The 26,004-nt window shown below is 37.5% G+C and overlaps 1 protein-coding gene across 14 annotated transcripts in view; it reads left to right on the top strand.

Annotated features, from left to right (window-relative positions):
• The window catches only part of mecom (MDS1 and EVI1 complex locus), a 157,293-nt gene that overhangs the window by 67,241 nt on the left and 64,048 nt on the right, over window positions 1–26,004 (top strand). For all 14 annotated transcript variants that reach the window (XM_042739886.1, XM_042739882.1, XM_042739888.1 and 11 more), the window contains exon 2: window positions 943–1,298. In XM_042739886.1, coding sequence (XP_042595820.1) covers window positions 943–1,298 — 356 coding nt within the window. The remainder of the gene's footprint in view (window positions 1–942; window positions 1,299–26,004) is intronic.

Raw genomic sequence — 26,004 nt, 5'->3', positions numbered from 1 at the left:
TTCTATAAGTTTGAAGAATCTTGCCTTAATGTTAATATCTAAAAAACACATATTATGGCCAAATAAATATATTTGGATGACAATAAATGCGATCTCTTTATGTTGCATGCTGTCTGTTGTACACGCATGCGTGCGCTGGCTCTCGTTCAGTGAAGTGTGAATGCATTCAGACATCAGGACTTGCCTTTATGCAAAAAGGAAGTACTCTCATGGACTTCAAGCATTTACAGATAACAGTTATAAATGTGAGTAAAATGTAAATTATACGCTGGGGAAAAAATGTCACAATAAACAGCACAGGCAACTATCAATCACCAGACAGGGCCAGCGCTTACTATAAAGCATTGTTGTATGGGTTGTATGTACACCTTTCCCACAGCATCTTAATCTGTGACTAGATATTTTTTTGTCCTTAGAAATAAGTATTGCAACAATTTCCATAATTGACGTCATTGGCAGTGGTTTTCTGCCCACATTGCACAGACCTGACTAAGCAATAATGAAATTTCGTTGTATAATATTTTCACTTTCAATTATTGTCAAGTATTTTTAGTTGTTACAAACATAAAAATACTTTATGGTGAACGTTGATGTCATTCTGTTGTCAGCTGTTGAAATGTAAGACTAAAATTAGTTTTAATATGCATATAATGACATGAAAAAATAAGACCAGTGAGATTTATGAATGTGAGGTCTCGAAGCTAAAGCTGTAATACAGTTCCTTTGCCACTACAGGCACCAGACAGAATTGCTAAAATGAATACTTTTTTTTTTTTTTGTCCCTCGTTTTCCGTTGGTTGGGTCAATACTTTATTGGGCTGCTCAAACAACCATGTTGAAATTTTGTTTGGTGCCATTAGAGGTGCAGAAATTGTACACTGCAGCTTTAAATAGCTACTAAATTCTCACAATGTGAAATGTTTCTGTCTTTTTCTTGATTAGGAGATGGAGAGGACTTCTCTCTTTTTGCCTCTGATGACCTGGAAGAAGTTGGCGGAGTGTCTGATGCAGATCCAGTCCCACTGGCCACTGCAAATGACCTTCCATCCCCTGGCCTATCAGGTGATGCGCTTTCCCCAGTCGACCAGTCCCCCTTCCACTCGTCATTCCACACTTCAGTGTACCTGGCCGGGGATGGGGTCGAATTGGTGCCCCCAGACTTTGAGGTCCGCGAGTCAGCCGTTACAAGAGGAACCCTGGGCATCTGGAGCCGGAGGAGACTGGAGGTGGGAGAACGTCTCGGACCCTATGAGGAAACGTCAAGACACAGCCCAGAAAATGCCACCCAGGCATGGGAGGTAGGATAAAACGATGAATTTGAGAAGTGTTCTCCTACAGTGTGATAACAGCCTTTGTTCAGATAAGAAAATCTCCACACGGTTGGAGACAAAGCACAGGAGATAACATGGGCTCATGGGCCGCTGTTACGACTGAGGTTTCACTGTCATCAGTAGCGAGGCAGCGATTAGCCCTGGCCGTCATGTTTTATGGTGAAGCACCTCTACTCGACTCTGTGATCTCACACTAACCCCAGTTAGCTGTTGCCGTAATCCCATTAGTCACAATTACTAGACAGGCTATTGGTCAATGTTATGCCAATTACATAATATAAATGTCCTTGAAGGTCTTTTTAATGCCACTTAAGTCTCAAAGTATGTACAGAAGATTTTACACTTATTCATTGCACCAAACCAGGGTTGTGCACCATTCTGGAGTGATTTGAGAATGGATTTTAAATTGAAGCTAAGTTCCTGAATTTGAATTGCGCTTGCAAACAGGAACCAACATTGCAGTTTGAATTTGAGTGCAAGAAAGGGTTTGTTTTTTTTTTTACCATGAAAAGTAAATGTTGTGTGCCAGATTTATATAAATGGTGAGAAAGGTTTATATCCTTAAGATAGATAGGTAGATTCCAGTCATTCCAGTTCAAATTCTAATCCAATTCAACTGAAATTCAAAATCATGAATTGAAAAGTAAGCCAATTCTTCGCTGCTGAATATGCACAAAAAACAATCCCATGCCCTTTTGTTTACCGCAGTCTCCCTGTTGTCTGTATATATTGCTCTAGTCTTTTTTTGACACTATGACCTCACTGACAGATTAGAGTGGTCAGTTCTCCCTCTGTGATGTCATCAAAGTGGGTGGAGTTAGACTTTCCAAACTCAATTAAAGCCTGAGACTCATAAATCCTGCTTTTAGCCAGGTTAAAGACCGTTGCTCTGAGCCGCCCCTCCTCGTGACGGCCCTGTCTATCAGATATCAGTCACTCTACTCTCCCAGTCGAAATCAGGTCACAGGACAAGGCCAGAGGTCGAGTGTTTATTTCACCAGGCTGGAGAGGTCACAGGAGTGGTATCAGGCTAATTGAAAGTTTAAATAGACTCATCCTGCTCTGATAAAGAATCTCCAATCCTCTTTCTTGAAGATCGACCATTTAGCATCAAAGCGATGGTTTGTGATATCTGTAAAATAGTGGCTGCAAACACACCTTGTTATAGTTCTAAGCAATAGTTTGAGCACTGCTGAATCAGAATTGCTTGCACACACTTTAGTACCCTTTGATATTATATTTGTTCAGCTTTTATATGTTTATTTATGATTAATTCTGGTCAGATTTTGGTCCTGTTTTTATGGCGATGATTTAAATGTTAATAACCAGTTCCAGGCTGTTTTTTAGATATGATTTGTCAGGACGTGGTATTATGGTTTAAGTTTGGTTGGCATATGTAATTATGATTTGAATTTAAAGGTTTGAATTTATTCTTGTGACGTTTCTTGTTGGAAAACACAACAGTTAAACTTGCTTTTTAATCTTCCGCCTTTTTCACTTCATAAGTTGTCTTTTCCTTTCTCAGCATGGCAGAAATCTTACATGTGCAAACATTAGGTTTTAATATGATTGAAAAGGCAGCTGTCTCCCAATGTTGGATTTACAGTCTCTTGAGCAAGCACTCTCTCTCTTTCTCGCTGTCTTTCTTTCTTGTTCATTCTCTATGGAAGGAAACGAAGGAGAGGAAAAAAAAGGTTTCATGAATTTTAATCCATCGGTAATTTATTGCACGCTTGAATAATATGTATTTAAGGAACTGAGAAGCCACAGAGAGAGAGATGGGGGACGGATGACAGCGTGGCGCAGCAGTGCTGTATCACTATGTTTAATTAGCTGGCTGACAGCGGCCCATAACTCTCTCCATTAAGTAAATAAGTTGTAAAGAATTTATGATGAAGTGGCGCATTATTCAGAGGGGATATTCAATGATGACATGGACACATTAAATATGGTAAATGGCATTAAGCATATCTCCCTGCCTTTCCCTCTCATTCTCCTCTGCACCCCCTCCGTCCCGCCATGTGAGAAGCCGTCAATATGCCAATATGCAAGAGACTGTAAAAATAAAATTGATTTGGTAAATGCGAGTTAAGATAGATCTGTTTGCTTTCATCATCAGTTCTGCCGTGTGGAAGAGTGATGTCACCAGCTGGGGTACGATAAAGACCGAACCCATCTGGAGGCTATGATGAAGTGTGTGTGTGTTTGTGTGAGGGAAGAGACATTCAAAGCACAAGTGCTATAATTTTTCTAAGCATCTATATGAGCCTGAATGTGTGTGTTGTGCTTCTTTGTGAGACTGAAAGTATGTTTGTGTGACCGTGCAAGTTTTTGACTGTTAGTTTGTGTGGTTGTGCAAAACTTTTGCTTGTGTAGCCTAATTATGTTCAGATGTGTGATTGTGCACAAGTGTGTGTTTTTTTGTGTGTGTGTGTGTGATTCTGTACAGGTGTTTGATTGTTAGTTTGTGTGATTGTGTGCAAGTGTGTTTTATGATAGTGTACAGGTTTTGATAATTTGTGTGAATTGTGCAAAGGTCATTGCTTGTGATTGTGTACAGGAGGTGTTTGATTAGTTTATTTGTGCACAAGTGCTTGTGTGATTGTGAACAGGTTTTTGATTATTAGGTTGTGTGATTGTGCACAAATGTTTTTGTGATTGTGTACAGGTGTCTTATTATGACTGTGCAAAGATCTTTGCTTGTGCGTATGTGCATAAGTGTTTATGTGATTATTTACAGGTGTTTGATTAGTTTGTGTGTTTATGTGTTTATGTGATTGTGACCTGTAGTGTTTGTTAGTTTGTGTGATTGTGCAAAGGTCTTTGCTTGTGTGATTGTACAAAAATGTTTGTGTGATTGTGGAAAGGATTTGTTTGCGTGATTGAGCACAAATGTTCATGATATTATTTACAGGTGCTTGATTAGTTTGTGCACAAGTGTTTGTGCGATTGTGTAGATGTTTGTAAGTTTGTGTGATTGTGTGAATCTCTTTGTGTGTGTCATCGTGCACAAATGTTTTTTATGATTGTGCAAAAGTGTTAGTTAATTTGTGCAGAAGTCTGTTTGATCATGCACAGGTGTTTGTTGGTGTGAATGTGTTCATATGTGTGATTGTTTTGTCTGTTTCCAACAGAAAGTGTGTGTGTGTGCGATGTGTTTGTCTCTAATTGTGTGAAAATTGTGTGTGTGGGACAGCTTTATGTTTGTGCACAGCTGTGTGTGAATGATATGTGTGCGTCTAAGTGCAAGTTTGTGTTTGCGTTTGTACATTTTCAATGCAGAGTGTGTGTGTGTGTGTGTGTGTGTGTGTGTGATTGTGTTTTTTATATGTTTGTTTGTTTGTTATGAGGGAGGTTTGTCACTGAAGAGGTCAGAAGCTCTCTGAACCACCGTCATAAATTCAAACCTTTACTTGGCGTGTGTGTGTGTGTGTGTTTGAGTAATGAAAGCTGTTGAGTTACGAGTTGAGATGATTTCAGTAAATAAAACAACCACCTGCCTCACCAACACACACACAATGCACAAAAAGCCATTTTGTGTTGTTTTGAAGCATCCTGATTGTCTAGAACAGGTCAGTGTGTGTGTTGACCCTGCATAGGTGTGTAAGCATATGTTGTGTTTGTGTGTATACGTATAAGTGTATGTATGTGTGTGTGGCAGTGAGGGAGGTGTCCAGGAGCTTTTGTGCACCTTTTGAGTCCAGGCACATAGATGGAGGGGACGTAGGAGATTAGCCCCGTGTGTGTGTGTGTGTGTACGTGGCCGGAGATTAAGAGTGTGTGTGAATAGGGGTGAGGGATTAGGCCTCCTCAGCATGCCTGTCCCCACACTCGTCTGTCTTTTCATCCCGCTATCCTGCTCTCCAACTTCTCTCTCTTTCTGTCTGTCTCTTTTGTGCTGGAACCTTCTCTTTCTCTCTCTCTGTCCCTTCTGTCTGTCACTCTCCTGCTCCCGAATGCTCGATCTGTCATTCTTCCTCAGAAATATTTATCCGCTCCTTGTCTTCCCTCATTCTTCCCTTCCAATATATATTCCTCCTCTCTTTTTCAGGGCCCGAAAGGAAGTTTAATCCCTGTCTCAGGGAAACTGACCTCACACACACAAGCCATTCAGAAAGACTTCTAAAACTCATCTCATGTGTTTTTATGAAGCATTATGTTTTAAAGTATTCGCTGAGAACGCTTCCACTCCTTTACCCACCCGTTCTCAGGAGGATAGAGAGAAAGAGCGAGAAAGAGGCTTCCTGTATTGGGACTCGATCGGTCTACAGTACACAATACTGGCACAGTTTCACTGCCGCTCTGTTTGAAGACAACATGAAAGCATGCACTTTATTTACTTATTTTGCACAAATCATCAGTGCATGTTAGGCTAAATACAGAAGGAAGTGTTAGCTTTTGTAATCTTTCAACAAAGTGTAATATATTTCTCCCGCTCTGATTGCTGACCTAAACAAGGCCATGTAATGGGAAAACTAATATTAACCAATAATTTCCTGCCACATCACATTTTGGAAGCTGAATGCTTTGCAAATGCCATTTCATGTTATGTTCAGTGTGTGTCCGACTGTTTTTATTGCTTTTAATGAGAGGTTGTGAAAAAACAAACACGTGTGCGCTCCACAGCAGACTAAAACTGGCATTTCACAAGTAAATTAAACAGATTGACTAATATATTGCTTGATTTACATCTAAAAGTCTCATCCTTGTTGGTGCTGATAGCCTTGATTAAAGTGCCTGTTGTGCGTCTTGAGTTCGAATCCCGGCTCGAGGATCTTTCACGATCCCATTTTACTTCCTGAGTCCTGACTCCTCTACACTGTTCTAACACAATAAAAGGCCAAAAAAAAAAAAAAAAACGCCAAAAATAAATAAAAAAAAAAAGTTTCATCCTTGCTTTTGTGGATCTATGTGACGTGAGTGATATAAAGACATGATGAAATTTTCTGTTGCATTTTACTTATGCACTTCAATCTCAGTGAAAAAATATCAGCAAAAATTTAACTAATTGTATCCATAATTTATAAAATGTAATTTGATACATAGTATGATATTATTATTATGGAGTATTCCTCACATTAATCACCAACATTACTGATTTTGTGACAAGTGCAGATTCACAGAGATTGGCTAATGTAAATTAACACTGTCCCAAATATGTTGGGAAAAATGTAGCACAATAATAATGAAAAAATTAAAATATGTTATTAATACATCTAAATAATAAAAATTAAAAACTAGTGCTGTCAAATGATTAACTGGGATAAATCGCATCCAAAATAAATGTTTTTGTTTACATAATATATTTATGTGTACTGTGTATATTTATTATGTATTTATAAATACACACACATACAGTATATATTATGAAAATATTCACATGTGTGTACATTTATACAGTATATTTATATTGTTATATTTTATATTATATATAAATATATTTAAAATATAAACATAACATATTTTTCTTAAATATATACATGCATGTGTTTGTATTTATATTAGGGCTGTCAATCGATTACATTTTTTATCTAATTAATCACACCTTTTTTCTGTGATTAACTGTGATTAATCGCACACTTAATGAAATTAAGCGTAGACCATTTATCTTGTTTCAAATGTTTAATTTGTCATCATTTGCTATATCCAGCAAAGTAAACCAAAAGTTTAAAGGGTGTTTCTCAAAAATCTGTATTTTCTGAAAGCTTTTTTCACGATAAATTTAGATGTCTTTCCAAAAAACCACACTTAGAAACTTCAAAAGGACACCAAATGAGCCCATATAAGCATATGAAAGAAAAAAAAATCAGAATTTTATTATGTGTACAGTGCAACAGCAAAGAGCTTTTTTACATGTTAGAGAAGTCAAGTTGCTATACCGAACAGGTCCACATGGACATGCCAAAAAAAAAACAACTAAACCAACCGCCTGTTGACTGCATATATCTACTACTGTAGACAGATCCATTCATTATCGTGAATGTGTGTGGAAACAATGTGAATGTACGGAAATGTCTGTGCTGTGCAATAATACAATGCGATGTGTGTGTCAAGAGCGCACACACATATATTATGTAAACAAAAACTTTTATTTTGGATTCGATTAATAGTTTGACAGCACTAATAAAAACATGTAAATAATTTTAGTAATACTTTATAAAAATAAAAAATGATCTATTATATATTGTGTTATAGTATTATATTGCTATTTATTATATACATATTTAATCAATTGTTTAAGCTCATCCAGGTGTGGCAAACATTTTTGGATGATTTTTGTGATTGACTAAAGAGTATGAGAAAGCAAAAATGGATTACGAAAAAATCAGCGGGCTTACAAGACTAGAATTTTTGCTTCTCGCTTTCTTTCTGTGTTTCTCAGCGGGGTGGGGAAGCCGGGGGTTAAATGCTTGTAGAGTTGGTATACAAATGATGGTGGGACAAAGGCACTTCTTTTAGCAGGGTAAGGTGTGTGTGTGTGTGTGTGTGTGTCACAATGCCAGGTGAAGGGGGTGTCTCTGAAGGTCGTGACCTCATTAGATGTGTAAGAATGGGGGTGTGTGTTTGGGTGTGGGGGGTGTACCTGGTCAAAAGCTCTGTGGGCAGGAGAAGGTGGGGTTTCATTAAAATGAACCAACCTCTTCCTGTCTCTCTCTCTCTCTCTCTCTCTCTCTCTCTCACTCACTCAACACAAAACAAGAATGGCGCCCTGCTGCGGGCTCGGCAAAAGACAGTTTAATAAACTCACACACTCGCACATCTCTTCACACACTCATGAGGCTTCCGTTACAAATGTGGGAAACATGGGCAAGTGCATTTTGTTGTGGATCACTGAAACTTTGCTATGCTGATATCAGCGAACTTTCCTTGAGGAAATCGAATTTAGTTGTTTTTAACCTTTATTTAAACCCGAGCGCCCAGCTTTGACCATATAGTGGCTAAAAACATGTTTATCCTGAATTTGTTTTGCTATATATCGCACAGTGTTTTCACTGAAACGCAGTTGTACTCAGGATTTCCTTTCCTGTAATTATTTTCCCATCAACAGGAACACGTACGTCTCAAACCAACCGAAGCAAATGAACGTTAACACAGCCTTCCAGACGTTTTCATTGGAAATCTGTATACATCATATTGTCAAGCTGTCAATCACTCCATCTGACGATTGCGTTAGGGTTAAATGTAAAACGTGATCACCAGTCATTTCTGGGGTAATTTCCTAATTTACAAAAATAGTTAAAATCTAAGCAGATGTGTGCCAGTGACCTGGAAGCTGTTCAGTTTTTTAACAGACATGTTTGAGATGTCTTGACAGCATGTTTTGGTCTGCAGGGTTGCGTTGGAAGGGACTCATGCCTCTCAACGTCATGTTCGTAAATGTAGATGAAAGCTGATGGAGAAAGTGCCGTTAATGTGAAGAAACAAGATTTTATTTCAAACATTCTTGATTTTTGGTGGATTGTATCGGCCCACACTCAGTTTGACTCTCTGTTCGGTCTCTCGCTCTTTACACTGGTCTCTCTCTCTCTCCTTTTCTGTCTCTCTCACCAGTTTTTACTATGATATATCTTAAAGTAGATTTTATGGGTGAAATAAGGCATTATTTTGACCCTTTATTACTTTTTTTCCCTAATGGAGACAATATATTCCACTGGGGGCGGGGGGGAATCAGCTTTGATAACAGTGCTTTTTGAGCACCAAACCAATCAGCATATAGAGTGATTTCTGAAGGATCATGTGACACTGAAGACTGGAGGAATGATGCTGAAAATTCAGATTTACCATCACAAAAATAAATTTCATTTTAAAATATATTACAATAGATAACATTTCTGTTATTTGCCTATAGTTAATTCTAAGAATTTTAAGATCTGTAGTTCAATGAATCTGTTTTTTCCTCTTGTCTGTCCTCTACATGTTTAAACCAGATCAGAAACCACACACACGTGGATTGGCTTTCTTTGGCTCTGTGTAGATCTCTGGTTTGGTTTGCACTCTGTTGTTTTAATATAATTCTGTTTTAAACAGTTTTCTCAGGACTCTCTCTCTTCTCACTCTGTTCCTCTCTCGTGCAGACAGATACTGTTTATAAAGCACCTGAATGAGAAGAAAGTGTGTGTGTTTAATTGTGTGTATCAAGGGAGTTGTGTTTGCTGCTAAAGAGCAGTGTGTGTGTGTTTGTGTGTGTGTGAGTGAGTGTACTGGTATATATGGTTTAGGAGGACACAAATGTGTATAATGACATGGATACTACAACACACTTCCTGTGTCCCCGTAAAACAAAAGGCTTAAAAAACATAGAAAACAGTGTTTTATGAAATTTAAAAATTACCAGTAGTTTTTTTGTACGGCAATATAAAATACAGTTTGTACAGTAAAACCATTACGCCTATGGAGAGTCCCATTAAACCACAAATGCAAGTGTGTGTGTGTGTGTGTGTGTGTGTGTGTGTGTGTGTGTGTGTGTGTGTGTGTGTGTGTGTGTGTGTGTGTGTGTGTGAGGAGAGTGTGATTGAAGCTGACACAAGCTGTATTATCATGTGTTTCATGTTAGCTGACTCTAAACTTCTGTGTGGGGTAGACAGTTCATACATGCCACTCAACCTTAACACACACACACACACACGTTTACCTCCTCATCTAAGAATAGAGCTCAGCAAAACAGATAGAGTTACTTAAACCTGAGGATGGAGGGAGGTGGAGGGGCAGAAAGTGAGCAAAAATGAGAGTTAGCCAGGACCAAAACAAGAAATTAAAGGAAAGGTTTCTTCATAGCACCTTCATGCTGTTCCAAAACCTATATGACTTTCTTGAAAACAAAAGGAGACAGAAATATAATATATTGGTAATTTTTCCATGCAATTACAATGAATTTGTACTACGTCTTCTCTGAAATCATATAATAACTTAGTGTGAGAAATTTAAGTCAAAATTTAAGTTGCTATGCACTGAGCACTTCTTAGAGTCAGTGTTTTGAAGGAATCAGCTAAATTTGTGAATTCATCCAATAATGATTGTTTGATGATTGAATGATTTGTTTCTGATTTGGACATCACACAGCAAGGAGAAATTTTCAATAAATGAATGAAGACATTATTTTATTTTATTTTATTTTATTTTATTTTATTTTATTTCCCACTTGTTAAACTTGTTTGGAAAACAGTGACCAGCACAATTCAAAATTTCTAACAAAATTCTCCTTCATTGTTCCACAAAAAAAAAAAAAAAAAAAAAAATTCATACACATCTGGAAAAAGATGGGGTCAGTAAATGGAACATTATTGCATTTTTTGGGTGAACTTCTTTTAAAACAAAAGACTTAGTACAAAGCAAGGGAAATTAAACCATGAAAGAAAGATGAGGGAAAAATGGAAGAGAAAGTAAGACAGACTGACAGAGAGGAAACCAGACTAAGAATTAGTGAAGAAAGAAAGAGTGAGGGAGCGATCAGATTTTCCGGGTGGCAGCAGGTAGTCGGAGTAGGACTTTGTCCCTGGCCATCCTCTCGAATAACGGGTTAACACGCACACACACACACACACCCTCGCCAGTACTTTTGGTTGGCTGTGTCACCCCTGATCCATCAGGCAGGATTTTTCCTGGTCCGTGTGTCAGTAATGTTAGGACAGAGATCTGCTCTAATTGTTGTGGCTGGTCAAGACGAGTTACCATCTCAGGCAAACCACAGGAACGGCCTCTCCATCGTTACCCCGGCAGATTATAACCATGCCATCCTGCCATCCACAACCTTCAAAACAACCCCCCTAGAGAGAAAGAAAGAGAGAGTGAGATGTTTTTGTGTATGAGTGAGAGAGAGAGAGACTTCCAGGGTTTCTTCTTAAATAGAGCGAGAACACATCCATCTTCCCTCGTCTTCAGATTGTCCGGACTCTCTTTTTCTCCTCTGTGGCGGCTCCCTTCTTTCCTTCTCTTACTTTTCTTTATGACAGCCATTGTAACCTCTTTAGAGCGACGGGGGGAAGCCGCGCCATTGGCCGTCGCTCCTGAGCCCGGTTTGATTGACAGCGGGAGTCCAGCCAACTGCCACCCAGGACACCCAGCCATAAATCATCAGCTATGGAGCGCGCCCACTTCCTGAAATGCTACCACTGCCTGCAGGGACAAAAAGCCCTTTGTGGGGGATTTTATTTGGGAAAGAAGGTTTAGGAGGTCTCGGGACAGTTTGCCAGGGCCAACCGCGCTGCCTGCCTCTCTGAAAAGTTTTTGCCAAAAGGGGAGAGAGAGATTGTGCTCATTGGCCACTCTGTGCACTCTTCTGACACCGGCAGCTCTTCCAGGTGGCCCCCCTCCACGTCTGCGAACCCCCAGACCGACACACACATCAGTCATCCAATTAAAACACACAACACAAGCACCAAACCCCTTTAGAACAAGAACAGAAAGACCTAGAACTGAGGAAAGTTCAATCGGACCGCTTTCTTTCACTTTAACACTGGGAAAACAGGCGTTTTTATCATGGAAAAGGGGATTTAGAATTAAAAAAATACTGGTATGTCAAAGTACTTTTACAATGTACTTCCAAAATACTTCCTCTGCAGACCGTTTGTGACCTGCTCCATCATTTTGAGACAAGACACATTTTGAATTGTATGCAAAATAGTCAAAAGTAATGCAATGATGCAATATGTTTTTCTCCAAACCACTGATATAATCAAGATTTAAATACTGTTTTTTATATAAATCTTTTTATTTGTTTATTTTATATACAGTATATACTGTATATATATATATATATATATATATATATATATAATGTATAGAGAGAGAGAATGTATATATATATATATATATATATATATATATATAATAGTTAGTTATATTTATGTTAATATATATATTTAATAATTTTTTCTATGTAAATATCATTGTGTATGTGTGTGTTTATATATATAGTTTATGGATTATTAATGTAGTATATGGACTATTTATTTTATTATTAATTTATATGTATATATATATATATATATGTATATATATATATATATATATATATATATATATATATATATATATATATATATATTTATTTATATATAAAACCATATAAAATATGCAATATATATTTTTCTTATGTACTCACATATCAAAAAGTGGTTAATATATATATAGTCAATATTCACATCACGTTTATGGAAACTAAGATAGAGAGTGTAAAATATGATTGTACATGGATGTTATTTAGTTATTACAAGGTCATGTACATCTAGAAATCTTAAAGGTACAGTACCAAAACAAGCCCGGGGTCAAATAGAGGGTGGAAAATGGTCATGAAAAACAAAATGATGACTTTCTGGTCAAGAAACCTTCACTAACATTGTAAGTGGACTTTAGGGATGAAAATAAAATACAGACATGTAGAACACACCCCTTTTAATACTTTTTTTTTTATTGTAGCCAAGTAATTCCCTCTCGTTGCTGTACTTATAAAGGCTGTAGAAGTTTCAGGAACATTTTCCATGCAACAATTAAATCCTCCATTGAGTTGAACCGACGCCTGACGGTCAGGTATCGCTGGAACTGAACTGATTGTGAATTATCTGGTGTTGTGGTCAAAAGCCCTGACACAGAGCTGAACCTCCCTCAACAACCGTGTCCACACCGGAGGAGATCTCCATCCCTATGTTTTCACTCATCTCTCCCTCCTTCTCACTGTCTGTTTTTCTTTTTCCGCTACGTTGTCAGACAGAAGGAGAGACGGGCCTGTTTTCTTTTTCAATATAGATCTGAAAGAAAAGGGATACGAACGAGGGAAAGCGAGTGGAGGAGAGAGCGAGATGTGACCCTAGAGAGGCACAGACGAGAAATCCCTGACACCTCCGTAAATCTGGACGTCCCGTGTCCACCCTCCACTGCAAGTGTGTGTGCCATGAGTGTCAACCAGCCGCAAGAGGAAAACATTCCTGTGTGGTTCTCACACAAATTCAGGAGGTTTGCTCTGAAAACAAGGCCTTTCCTCACTGCCTCAGCCTTTCTCTTCCTCTCTCTCTCTCTCTCTGGCTTCAACTGTCCTCCCCAGACTAGGCTGGTAGAGGTGAGGATGAAGGTTTTCATTGTGCTGCTGTTGATTCTGCATTAGCCTTGGTGTTTAGCTTTTATGATAAATATGCGTTTGAGTCTGCGCTGTTATTTTGCAGTCTCCCCGGGTCTGGCTCGCCCTCGCTCATCTCTCTCTCTCATACACCTAGAGTTAGCCACATTAGCCTGATTTTTCACCCAAATGGAAATGTGTGCTGTCGCATGGCCATCGCCCCTGACGATCTGCTGTCCAATCAGTCACGAGCAGCCTGCCTGCCCTGCAAATAGGCCTGTCACTCTCCCCGTCGGCACGGTAACGGATGGTCCATCATTAAAGGGGGGGGTGGGCAGGGGTGGAGTAAGGTCCGGCGGGTGATGAGCCCATTGCCCCATCAGGTGTGTGGACACACACATAAACACAAGTGTGTGTTCATGTAAGATGTGTATCCCTGTGGAGTGTGTTTGTGTGATGTACATTGGTGTATTCAAAAGGGAAAAAGACCTTTTTGGACACAATATACCATATATGCATGTGCTATCGTAACACTGTGTTTTTGGTCAAATAATGCTTTAACTATGTACTATGGTACTACCATGTTTATTGCAGATTTACCATGGTAATACCATGCTTTCTGGACATGTACATGGCCATATGTTTTTGCATTTTACCTTTCTCCTATGGCTTTTTGTATTATTTTGTATTATGGTCATTACCTGTTTTTGATTGTGTATCATGGTATTTTTTACATTTACTGTGGTAACATGGTTTTTGGACATGTACCATGGTATTACAATATTTACCATATTTGCCATTATAATAACATCGTGTTCGCACTTGAATCATGATAATGCCATTTTTGGACTTTAACATTGGTATTACCATGTTTTTTGCATTTTCACTATAATAATACCATGTTTTTTGGAAATGTACGTTGATAATACCATGTTTTATTGGACTTTTACTATACATTGGCATTGCTATGTTTTTTGCATTTTCACCATGTTTTTTTGGAAACGTACTTTTATAATACCATGTGTTTAAACATGAATCATGTTTTTTTTTTTTTTTTTTTTTTTCTTTAACTGTCATAACAGCATGATTTTTGGATGTTGTGTTCCATTGTGTTACCATGTTTTTGAATGTGGTAATGCCATGATATTCTTTGGAATTTCATGTAAATAGCTTGTTACAGTAATATGGTAATCATTCTGTGCTGTGGTAGATACCAAAATACCATGGTTTTGCAGTCTGATACTGTGTATATACTATGATACCGCCACAGTACTTTTGTTAGGGAAGTTCTCTTGCATGAAATGTGAGTCTGTGTGTTTGTCTGTGACTGGTGGCCTTTGGTGATCGTAAATAAAAGAGCTGTAGTTGAGGAGGAGATAAGGCATTATGGCTATTTACACTGAATCACACTCGCTATCCATCAACACACACACACACACACACACACACACAGATACGGGTCCGATCCAGCCGTGTCACTCTTATTTATGTGCAGAGCTCTCAGTAAGGCTACACTGGGTGTTATACTCAATAGGGCCATCCGTTTCTCACTGTGTATGTGGATGAGATGATGATGATGCATTCTTTTGTCAGGGAAACAATCAGTGAGGCCGGTCGTTACCGTAACGGGATCACCATGGATGCCTGCTCGGTAAATAACACCTCCATCGGCCCGCCAGTCGTCACCGAGACAAATGCTGGGCTTTTAATTAGGCTAATAAAATAGGAAGAAAAGGCTGACGGCTCGGAGTGGCTGTCAGTTACTGAAGATACATCACAACACACACACACACACACACACACTAGTCTATCCAAGTTACAGAAACCTCAGTGTGTTGAGCAATAACACACGCTCTGGGCTACCCATATTATATGTTAGATGTTTAAAATTAGTCCGTTCTTTTTTTGGCTTCAACCCATTTTGTGTAGTATCATCCTAAATAATAATAGTATGCATATGTACAATATGCAGCTTTCAAATCATAGTATGCAATAAATGCACGGTTAGCATATTTTTTTTAAGCGTGCATGATTTTAAAGCTAATATTTCCCACAATTCCTTGCTCTACGAGAGATGTTTGTGACGGTTCTCTATCGACTTTTTCAGTTGAAGAAAAATGGCAAGGAAAGTGAGGCCACAGCTACCACAGCAGTTTTTAAATGTATGAACCTGAAAGTGAAGTATTAATGAATTTAGATGTAATGAATTTGGCTAATGCTTACATGCAAATGCAAACGATTTGTGACAGAAGGCACTTAAACTGAAGTTTTTGGACATGGTGTGTCCCATTACTATAGGGTGTTGTTTTACTGCATACTGAAAAGTCGTATTTCCCATACCAAAGGAGGTCTTTTCACACTTTAAACCCTGGGTAAACAATCCTGGGTTATTTTATTCCATTTTTTATACTATTCATGCTTCACTTTGTGTTAGTAATGATTCTTGGTTTAGTAAAATTTTGGGATTTCACATTGTAAATTTGCAAACTCCAGGTTAAGGTTATTATTTGCATATTTTTTTTAATGTACCAGTTTGACACATGATGAGGACACAACCTGTTTTGAATTTCTACCTGTACAAAGCTCATGAATAATTACTGAGTCAGGCACTGAAGCAGTTGATAATTGGTTGTTCAACAGCTCACTGCAACATTCCAGTACATTATCGTTTCATATTGTATTCTTTTGGCATCATATTTCTGTTCTGGAGCAGTGCTTTATAACCTATTTTAACTTTGAAGTGTTACTCAATCTAGTCTGAAACAGGCCTTTACCTGGGCTTTAAAAAGACGTTAAAAGCCTTTATGGGGAATAGGATTCTGCCTTTCTCTCTCCGAATGTCTTGCTCTCAGTTTTTCTCTCACACACAGGCGTGTAGTATTTCCAGACCCAAGTTTTTTCAGCTGCTTCACTCTAGACCTTCATTTACCAAAACTAATTGAAATAAAACTCTTTCCTCCTCCTGCTTACGTTCACAACACTTCACTTGTCACTATGAATGACCCAGTGTCTTTCTGCTGCGTTCGTCAAAAGCTGCCCGGCAAAGTTATAATGCATGTCATCAGCTCGGGATATTTTTCAAGAACTAGAATATTTTAAAGGTGATAAAATAACAGTCACAGGTAATAATAGAGCCAGACGGGCTCCAGATGCCGCGGTGAGAGAAGCCACTTGGTCGGATTTCTCCAACGTCTTCCCTCAACGTTCTGCTTCATTTCCGCAAAGTCAACTAAGGTGATGAATTCAACTCGAGAGGTAAAAAATGATGTATGGAACAAGGAATTGAGTTTTTAAGGGCAGAAACCAAGATGACTACATTTAAATGCATCTGACCTCAACATCTTGCATAGCCAACAATGACATTGTGGCTCATGCTGTTCTTGTTCCATAAAACAACTTTAATGCTCCTAAACCACAAAAGCTGCATCAGAAATACAGGCCTTATTGCAGACAGCTAGAATGGAAACGTCTGTCATTTACAAAGTTTTACCAACCACTTGAGTGTTTAATTAATACTTTGGTTAAATAGTAATTCTTTAAGCTCCCAGTAAGAGTGTCCTATTGATTTGATTACATTTAAATCAATTGCTGAAATTCTGCACCAAGTGGGTAAGATAAAAATGCTATTTAGATTATAGCATTTTTATCTCACTACTTTGTCAGTTACAAATTCTGTTAATATCTGTAAAATACTACTTCTACTACTAACAACAACAATAACACCATTGCTGTTATTATTATTATTTTCTATACTGAAATGTATTTTATATATGTATTGAACTGTGTATCCGCATTATTCTGGCCATAGGCCACCTTGCTTTCTAGTTGTCTTACCAGCGTTGGCCAGTATATAAAAAACAATTGCAAATGTACTTTTGTAAAATAAGTAGAAAATGAGTACAGAATGGACATATGTAGAGTTTGATGTATTGACAGGATAAGAGCAGTGAAAGAGAGTTAGTGCTGTGAAAAGTTGACCGCAGTAGCAGGTTGGCGTTCTGCCACTTATGAGTTTCTTACAAAAGTTGTGATATTTTGGAGAATATTAGTGCAGGAATGGCTGTGGTCCAGATCTCTTTCTTCCTCAGTCCTGCTCTACTAAGCCCCCCACAGCACACCCCAGATGCTGGAAAAGAATGAGCGAGGGAACATAAGAATGGAGGAGTGTAGCTGCCTAGTCCTGATAACAGCATCAGGCTTTAGGGCCGTAAACACATGGGCTGTTTGATGTGCTCTTATCGAGAAAACTTTAAACACTGAACCAGCCACATCAAATTCAGCCATTAATCTACACTTTTATTAAATTATAAGTTTTGAAGCGAAAACATGCGGGGAGGAGGTGCGCGCACACACATTCACACACCAATCAAAGCCGCTAATGGCTGTTAAGCATTAAGTGGTTGTTTTTCTGTTTTTATTTGATGATTGTTTTTCTCTCTTCACACGCATTATAGCAATCACACACACTCTGGACATGCACATACACTCTCCAATGATTCTTGATTGAATTTTAAGAGCTCTGCATTGTGCTGTTAAAGCAAGACCAGATAAAGTGTGTGAGTGAGTGTATGTGTGCAAGGGTCAAAGTCTAATCATAAAGTGATCAGAAACTGGATAAAACCCCACATCATAGAGCAGCTGAATGGTCCAAACCCATATGACTTTCTTTATTCTGTAATGTTATATTTAATAGCCTTTATTTACTTGTACTTTGGGGTTTTTTATGTAGCATAAACCTTAGCAGATCAGATAAAGCTGGTTTTAGCCATTTATGGCGCGAAAATCTAAAACCTTTAGTTGTAATTAGACATTTTATTTTATTTTATTTTATTTATTTTATTTTATTTTATTTTATTTTATTTTATTTTATTTTATTTTATTTATCTATCTAGATTTTATCATCTATTATTTTGCCTCTAATTTGTTTTATTTTATATTTTAAATTATTATTATTTACCCTGTATTTCATTTTTGAATGTAGCGCTTGTTACTTATTTTCTTTTATTTATTAATTATTATTATTATTATTATTATTATTATTATTATTATTATTATTATTATTATTATTATTACAAAAAAATAACCTGATACACTTAGAGCTGCCTATATAGAGAGTAGTATGCAAACAAGATATAGTATTATTTAAATATAAGACCCATGTTTGGCCGCATTCATATTCCAAATCTTCTAAAGCTATATGACAGCTGTGCGTCAGGAAAATATGGAAATTAAGGTGATGTTTAAGTTTTCTGTAAACTGTTCTTTTAAAGATGAAAATTTTATATACTCACAATAAATCGGTTCATATGGGGTCATGTAAAGGTCATGAACTCTGTTTAACTTGCCTCCACAAACACGTGTGTAGAATTCCTTAATAATGTAAATTAATAATACCTTCTCACTAAAATTCCTATGTTATTTTACTAGCAACAGAATTATCACATTGTGAACTCGCATGTCATATCTAGGTCTTAATAAGTGCAATACATTTTTGGAGTGAGTTAGTCATTATTGTAGTGTGAATACGGATGCTCTATATGTCCGTATTATTTCACTGTCTGTGTAACAGCGCCTCTTTAGCATCTCTTTGACCTTTGACCTTTAACCCCACCGAAACGGGCTGCACAGTCTGAGCCCGCTGCTATGACAACAGACCAGGGTCATGACTGGGTCGTTGTGGCCAGCATACAGTAGCAGGGAGCATCTCTCCTTGACAAACTCGCACATATTCACGCTCTTTACACTTTCAATACACCAACACTTGAATCCCGAGATAATGATGATTCCCTATTATTTCGACTTCTCCCATAAAGTATCAAAGCAACCAAAGAGCCCCTCGGCCCCCCGTTCTTCTTCTCTTGTCTCTTGTTCTGTCTCTTTTGTTAGTGCGGTGCGAGAGATAAATCAGATGGTGTTAAAGAGTGCATGAGGAGAGAGATTTAGTGCTGGAGACATTCTCGCTCCACTTAGACACCCCGCGCACAGCAGAGGGAGTTCATTAAAGTCTCTGCATAGAGATGGGCTTAATGCTGGATTTACCACTGACAGCTCAATATATCCACATAAACACCCATTATCTCTGAAGAAGGCTGAAGAAGTGGTTGTGTGTAGGCCTCATTGCTCCCGGATGGTGAGAAAGAGGAAATGAACGCAATCTGATGCACCTGTTATGTGAACTTGGTTTATTTGAGGATGTGTTAAGAGCTTTTGAAATGTGTCAGTGGGACGTCTGTGACTTCAGAGTTTATATGATGATGTGCTGCGCAATATACCAGTTCAAACGGTAAATATATGTAAATGTATCTCTGAGGGGAACTGACTGTCTTCAGAATAGTTTAGACGGTATTTTCTTTTCATCTTGCCTCCATATAATGCATATTAATGTAGTATTAATAAGCCCATTCTGCTTTGTTTACAGCAGTAACCAAGGAAAAGCTGTATCTCTGCTGTTCCATAAGCGCCACCTGCTGGCAGAGAGTGTATTTGCATTCTCATTCAGCTCATCTGCTGTTTTTGTTTGGTGCAGATGTATTTTATGTAGCATAATTTCACAAAGCTAAAGTCACGCCATTCTGTTTTTGCTTTAAGTTATGAAATGATACTAATCGCATTTACATTAACTGCCCAGCGCTAGTTTAAGAGATTAATGTCCTCTTTTAAATGCACTTTTAAGTACTATCTCTATGTGTGAGTGTGTTTCCAATGTATTTACTGTACACTTTTGGGAAAAATGGTCAAAAAAAGGTGGTTAATGTCTTTTAATGGTTTTTGGTTAAATAATTTATCATTCATTATTAGGGTAGGATAATAGATAAATAATTACATAATAAATTATTTCATAAAAAAATATAATATAAAAAAAGTTTTATTATTATTATAAATAAAGCTCTTCACACACCACCAAATAAACTATTAATAATAATAATAATAATAATAATAGTATTAAATGCAAATGTAAAATTATTTCCTTCACAGCTGTATGCCATTCTACCTCTTACTGCAATCTTTCCTCATCATTACACAGCTCCATATTTAGTTATGAGATGCATGGACAAGTGAAATACTTTTTATTTGTTATTTAGCATCTTCTAATTAATGCAGAGATCTGTAATGCATCTATAAAGTCAACATGAAATTTTAATGTACCTTTTTTCTTTGTAAATATCCCTGGTTTTATTGTGCACGGTTCACCAACGTCTTCTCATAATATTACATAAATATATTTAATAACTTTGTATTTTGTTTGAAACTATTTTCTTTTCATCTGATGCAACAAAGACCATGTGTGCAGGGACAAAAAATATTAACCAATAAAATCTTAGCACAGCCAACATAATCCAATCAAATCCTGCGTGTAAAATCAAGTCCCGTCACATATTCCTAAATATTCTGTTTGTTTTACCTGCAAATATGTCACATTAAAGAAGTTGTATGTGTTGCCAGTGCTATTTCATGTTGACTTTTCACATTATAGATGTTTGCATTAAATGTAAAATTATGAGAATCTGCAGCAGAACACACACATGAAGGGCATACAAAATGAAGGCATCATTAAATAGTGAAGCTCTTTATACGGCCAGTGCGGATGTGTGTTTATATTTGTGTGTGTTTTATAAGGTCAACCATAGGTTACATTTTATGCAGCATTTAGCTTTGAGGTTTCCTCATGTCTGAATAACACCACCAGCCTGGCACACACACTCTTCTGCTGGGACTCCCAGTGTGGTTGGGCTTCATCCAGCTCTCTTCATTCCAAGTTACCATTCCCGTCAAACGCGCAGCGTTCCCGGGAACATCAGCCCTGAGGGAGACCCTCACACACACACACAGAGAGAGCTTAGTGAGTCACTCCCTTTACAAATGCAGCATTTATGACTCTGGCTTTTGACCATAAGAACACTGTGTGTGGGTGTGTGGGTGTGTGTGTGCAGACAGAATTAAATTGTGTAAATCACAAATTAAGTCTTCACATCTCCGAATTTGCAAGTCAGGCACAAGGAAGAAAAAAATAAAACTCATTCTGTTTCATTTATGTGCATGATTCATAACTATGAATTATTGCATGCTTGTGTGTTTTCTGGCCATGTGCTTGTTTATTAATCAAAAACACTGTAAATGAATTGTTTTCTTTGGATGAAGCTGTCTTGCATCATGTGTGTGTTGGAATGAGAGTGATTTCCTGTCGGCATGTCGCTCAAGGCTTTGATAATTGAGGCCCTCATTAAGCTCGTTAGCGCTCTGCTGTATGAGTGGATCTCAGCGCTTAATTACAGCTCGTTAGGAGAATGCCAGTCAGAGACATGACGTGGTGTGACATCTGAGCGGACAGGAGATCTGCTGCCCAGCATCACTCAACACAACCAGGCACGCACATCTGCCTGTACTAAACACTAGTGACTAGTTACACTTGTGTGTAATTATACAATTCTATATTTTTATTAGTGCTATCAAACGATTAATTGTGATTAATCGCATCCAAAATAAAAGTTTTTGTTTACATAATATATGTGTATGTACTGTGTATATTTATTAAGTAAATATATATACACACTAACACATGTATATATTTAGGAAAAAATTTGTTTGTATATTAAATATATTTATATATAATTAAAATTTTATGAATATAAATATATACATGAAAATACATGAAAATATATTTTTAATATATGCTGTATGTGTGTATTTATATATACATAATAAATATACACATATATTATGTAAACAAAAACTTTTATTTTAGATGTGATAAATCGCGATTAATCGTTTGACAGCACTACTTTTTATATTTATGCATTTTTATCTTACATTTTTTAGCTATTTAAATTATATGTGTGTGTATTTAAACGAAGTATATTAAATATATTTAGTATAAATATAATTATATATTTTAGAAATTGTTAATGAATTGATAGATGTTTTATAACATTCTGTTTTGGGAAATGTTAATTTTAAAAGTAATGTGCTAAAATATTGTGTTAGTCCATAAAAAAAAAAAACATTTTACATCACTTAATTACTTTTGTAGATCAGTGTTTGAGTTTTGAAACCGAAGTTTTGAAACAGAGCTACAAACATTCATTACACACAATCAGTACTTAACATCTTTTGTTGTTTTTGATTGCTTTCATTGTCCTCATTTGTATGTCGCTTTGGATAAAAGTGTCTGCTAAATGACTAAATGTAAATGTAAACATCACTTAAAGGGTTAGTTCACCCAAAAATGAAAATTAGCCCATGAATTACTCACCCTCAAGTCATCAGGTGTATATAACTTGCTTCTTTCAGGTGAATCCAGTCGGAGTTATATTAAAAATTGTCTACAGCGGGTGTTGCATGCATCAGTCCAAAAGAAGTTAAATAAAAATCACCAATCCATTAAAAAAAAGTGTCTCACACAGCTCCGGAGGGTGAACAAAGGCCTTCTATAGCGAATCGATGCGTTTTTGTAAGAAAAATATCCATATTCAAAATGTAATAATCACTTTAACATAGCTTGCGCCAACATTTGTACACAGAAGCAGCTCCAGGAGGAAGATGTATGAGGTTAGCGCTGCGCATGCGCTGGTGAGTCTCGTGTAAACCAACGTTTGTTTACAGGAGCAGAGGAAGCAAAGTTTCCTTACTTTAGCAAAGGAAAACCAGTCTCTTCTCTGCTTATATCGAAATTCTTAGACATACTTCTTCACAAATCTTCGTTTTGTACTTCTAATTCGTGACCATTGTTTTGTTTTGATCTCTCCCCTGCGTCACTTCTGAGCGGCGCATGCACAAAGCCGACCTCCATATGTCATGCTTCCGGAACTGCTTCTGTGTACAACTGTTGGCGCAAGCTAGATTCAAGTGATTATTGCGTTTTGAATATGGATATTTTTCTTACAAAAACGCATCGATTCACTACAGGAGGCCCTTGTTCACCCCTCGGAGTTCTGTGAGACACTTTTTTTTTAATGGATTGGTGATTTTTATTTAACTTCTTTTGGACTGATGCATGCAACACCTGCTGAGTGCCATTAAACAGCTTGAAAGATCAAAGACATTTTTTTTATATATAACTCTGACTGGATTCATCTGAAAGAAGAAAGTCATACACCTAGGATGACTTGAGGGTGAGTAATTTATGGGCTAATTTTCATTTTTGGGTGAACTAACCCTTTAACATGGTTAGATCTACCTCAGCATACATGAGTTTCCTACATAATTTAACACAGCTAAGTCATTTAATCACGCACACACAAAGTCAGTATCTGTGTCAGTAACTTTGCATGAAGGGCATGGTTTTATGATATTTTACTACTATATTGAATGTGTGTGTGCAGATGTTCAACGATCATATGGTTTTCATTACATTACATTTTACACAACAGTTCAGTTCTGCTCTCTCTCTCTCTCTCTCTCTCTCTCTCTCTCTCTCTCAACCTTTTTTATTGTTATTTCTTCATTCTCAAACTTTCTGATCAGTTCTTCACTCTGAGCCTCACTCTTTGTTCTCTCCTCCTCCTCTCCTCACTCATTTTTTTCCTTCTGGCATGGATCTGGATGGTTTATAGGGTCTGTGTGCCAGTCCTCTATTCAATGTCTCTCTCCCTCTCTCTCTCTTCTAATCACAATGTCATGTTTTCAAACTGGCTAAATGGATCCCTGACTCCTCTTTGTTTTCAGCCTCAAATATTTACAGCAGGAGTTATCTGAGAGTGTGTGCCAGAGTATGTGAGCCAAAACTCTGTGTGTGTGTGTGTGTGTGTGTGTGTATGTGTGTGTGTGTGTGTGTGTGTGTGTGTGTGTGTGTGTGTGTGTGTGTGTGCAGCAGCAGCCGTGTATGGTGTTCTGGGAGCTTAATTGAGATCTCAATGTGACAGCTCTGAACACTCATAAATTACAATGTGTTGGCCAGACAGGCCTGGCTACAGCGCTCTCACAGTCTCTCTCTCTGTGTGTGTGTGTGTGTGTGTGTGTGTGTGTGTGTGTGTGTGTGTGTGTGTGTGTGTGTGTGTGTGTGTGTGTGTGTGTGTGTGTGTGTGTGTGTGAGAGAAATAATACAATGACTAAACCTCCATCTCAAAAACTCCTCCTACATTGCATGTCAATGTATGTCTCACCACCAAGCTCCGCCCCCAGGTACATAGTCATCCATTAAAGTTTTTAGCTATGCTGATTATTTAGGATTTCAAGATCCTGAAAATCAGTTTGTTTGTTTTTTGTAAACCTGCAAATAAAGTTTTGGAATTGATATATTATTTAAGGAGTTTAGTATTTAATAATCTACTCAATTTTTAGGCTACTTTGTTACATTAGAAAAGCATTCAGTTGTTGTTCCTGACTTTGGTCTCCAATGAATAATAGACTTTATACTTAAAATAAGTTTGATTTATGTTATATTTTATATTTTATATATTATGTTTTGTTTTTTCTGTTTTTGTGGGGGGGTTTTTTGTTACGTTTTTTTACTTTTTTGATCAAAAATACAATAAAACAATATTTTAATACAAAAAATACTTTGGTGAATACATAGCTGCCCCCCCCCCCAGCAACATGTATACTTGCACAAACACACTGTGCGAGTATGTGTGTGTCAGTAATGCTGACTTGTGTGTTTAATTTTAGAAGCTGTAATGAGAGTGATGTCATCAGTCCGTGCTTCTGAAAACAATCTGGCAATCTGGAAAATGTCAATCTCTCTCTCTCTCTACATGTGTCTGTATGTGTGTTAAAGTGGGTAGTGCTTCTTAACTATACCCGCCTCCACACATGAAACACACATGGTACGCAGACACAAACACACGGTCAAACATGGAAAGCTTCATACACACCTCATCACAGCAACCGCGACACCTTTCCTGTCGCAAAACCACACCTACATTCCTAAACGTATTAAAATTCAACAGTTCTGTTCATTCGTTACCTCTTTTTTTCAGTCACTTGTCTTGTTTCAATGGCTTTTTGTCCTTGTAACTTCACCCTAAACATTTAATCAGCGCTAGCCTGTTAGCTAAGCTACCTGACTTCTTATTAGCATATATTAATCAATTACCACTGATTATTCCTGACTTTCCAAGAAGTCCTCCACTGAAGCGATAATCCGCGGAAGAGAGCGATGAGAAAAGGCAGATAGAAGAGAGAAGACAGCCACTACAAAGTGAGCGCTGGTGCGTTCGGCGGGAGCTATGTCCTTGTTACGTATGTTAATGTGCTAATAAAACTTGCGGGAACAGGAAGCCCCCGCTTTATAAATGACTAATTAAGATAACGAGGAAAGATGTAGTGGCCATGTCATTTCAGATTAATTCACTTAGAGAACAGATTAATCTCACGCTCAAAGGCAAAGATTGAGACTGAAGATGATTCTGGAAGATTAGAGCTGTCACGTACATGCTAACGCACATGAAGTCATCGGTGATAGATAACAGAGGGTTGTGTCATCCATCACACTATCATATCACAGAACCATCTTTAAAAATGGGCATGTTACCATGGTAACTATAAATTGTTTATGGTAACCACAAAAATTAGGTGCCAACTTCATATTAAGCACTACTGTTATCAAAAAGAACTTAACAGAATGACAGAAAGATACAGATACAAGGGGAACCAAGATTAATTTAATACATTTTTACAGTTGTAGAT

Source organism: Cyprinus carpio, chromosome B15 (assembly GCF_018340385.1).
Source record: "Cyprinus carpio isolate SPL01 chromosome B15, ASM1834038v1, whole genome shotgun sequence".
NCBI classification, from domain to species: domain Eukaryota; kingdom Metazoa; phylum Chordata; class Actinopteri; order Cypriniformes; family Cyprinidae; genus Cyprinus; species Cyprinus carpio.
Note: the sequence above shows the minus strand (reverse complement) of the source record. Positions and strands in the feature narration are given on the sequence as shown.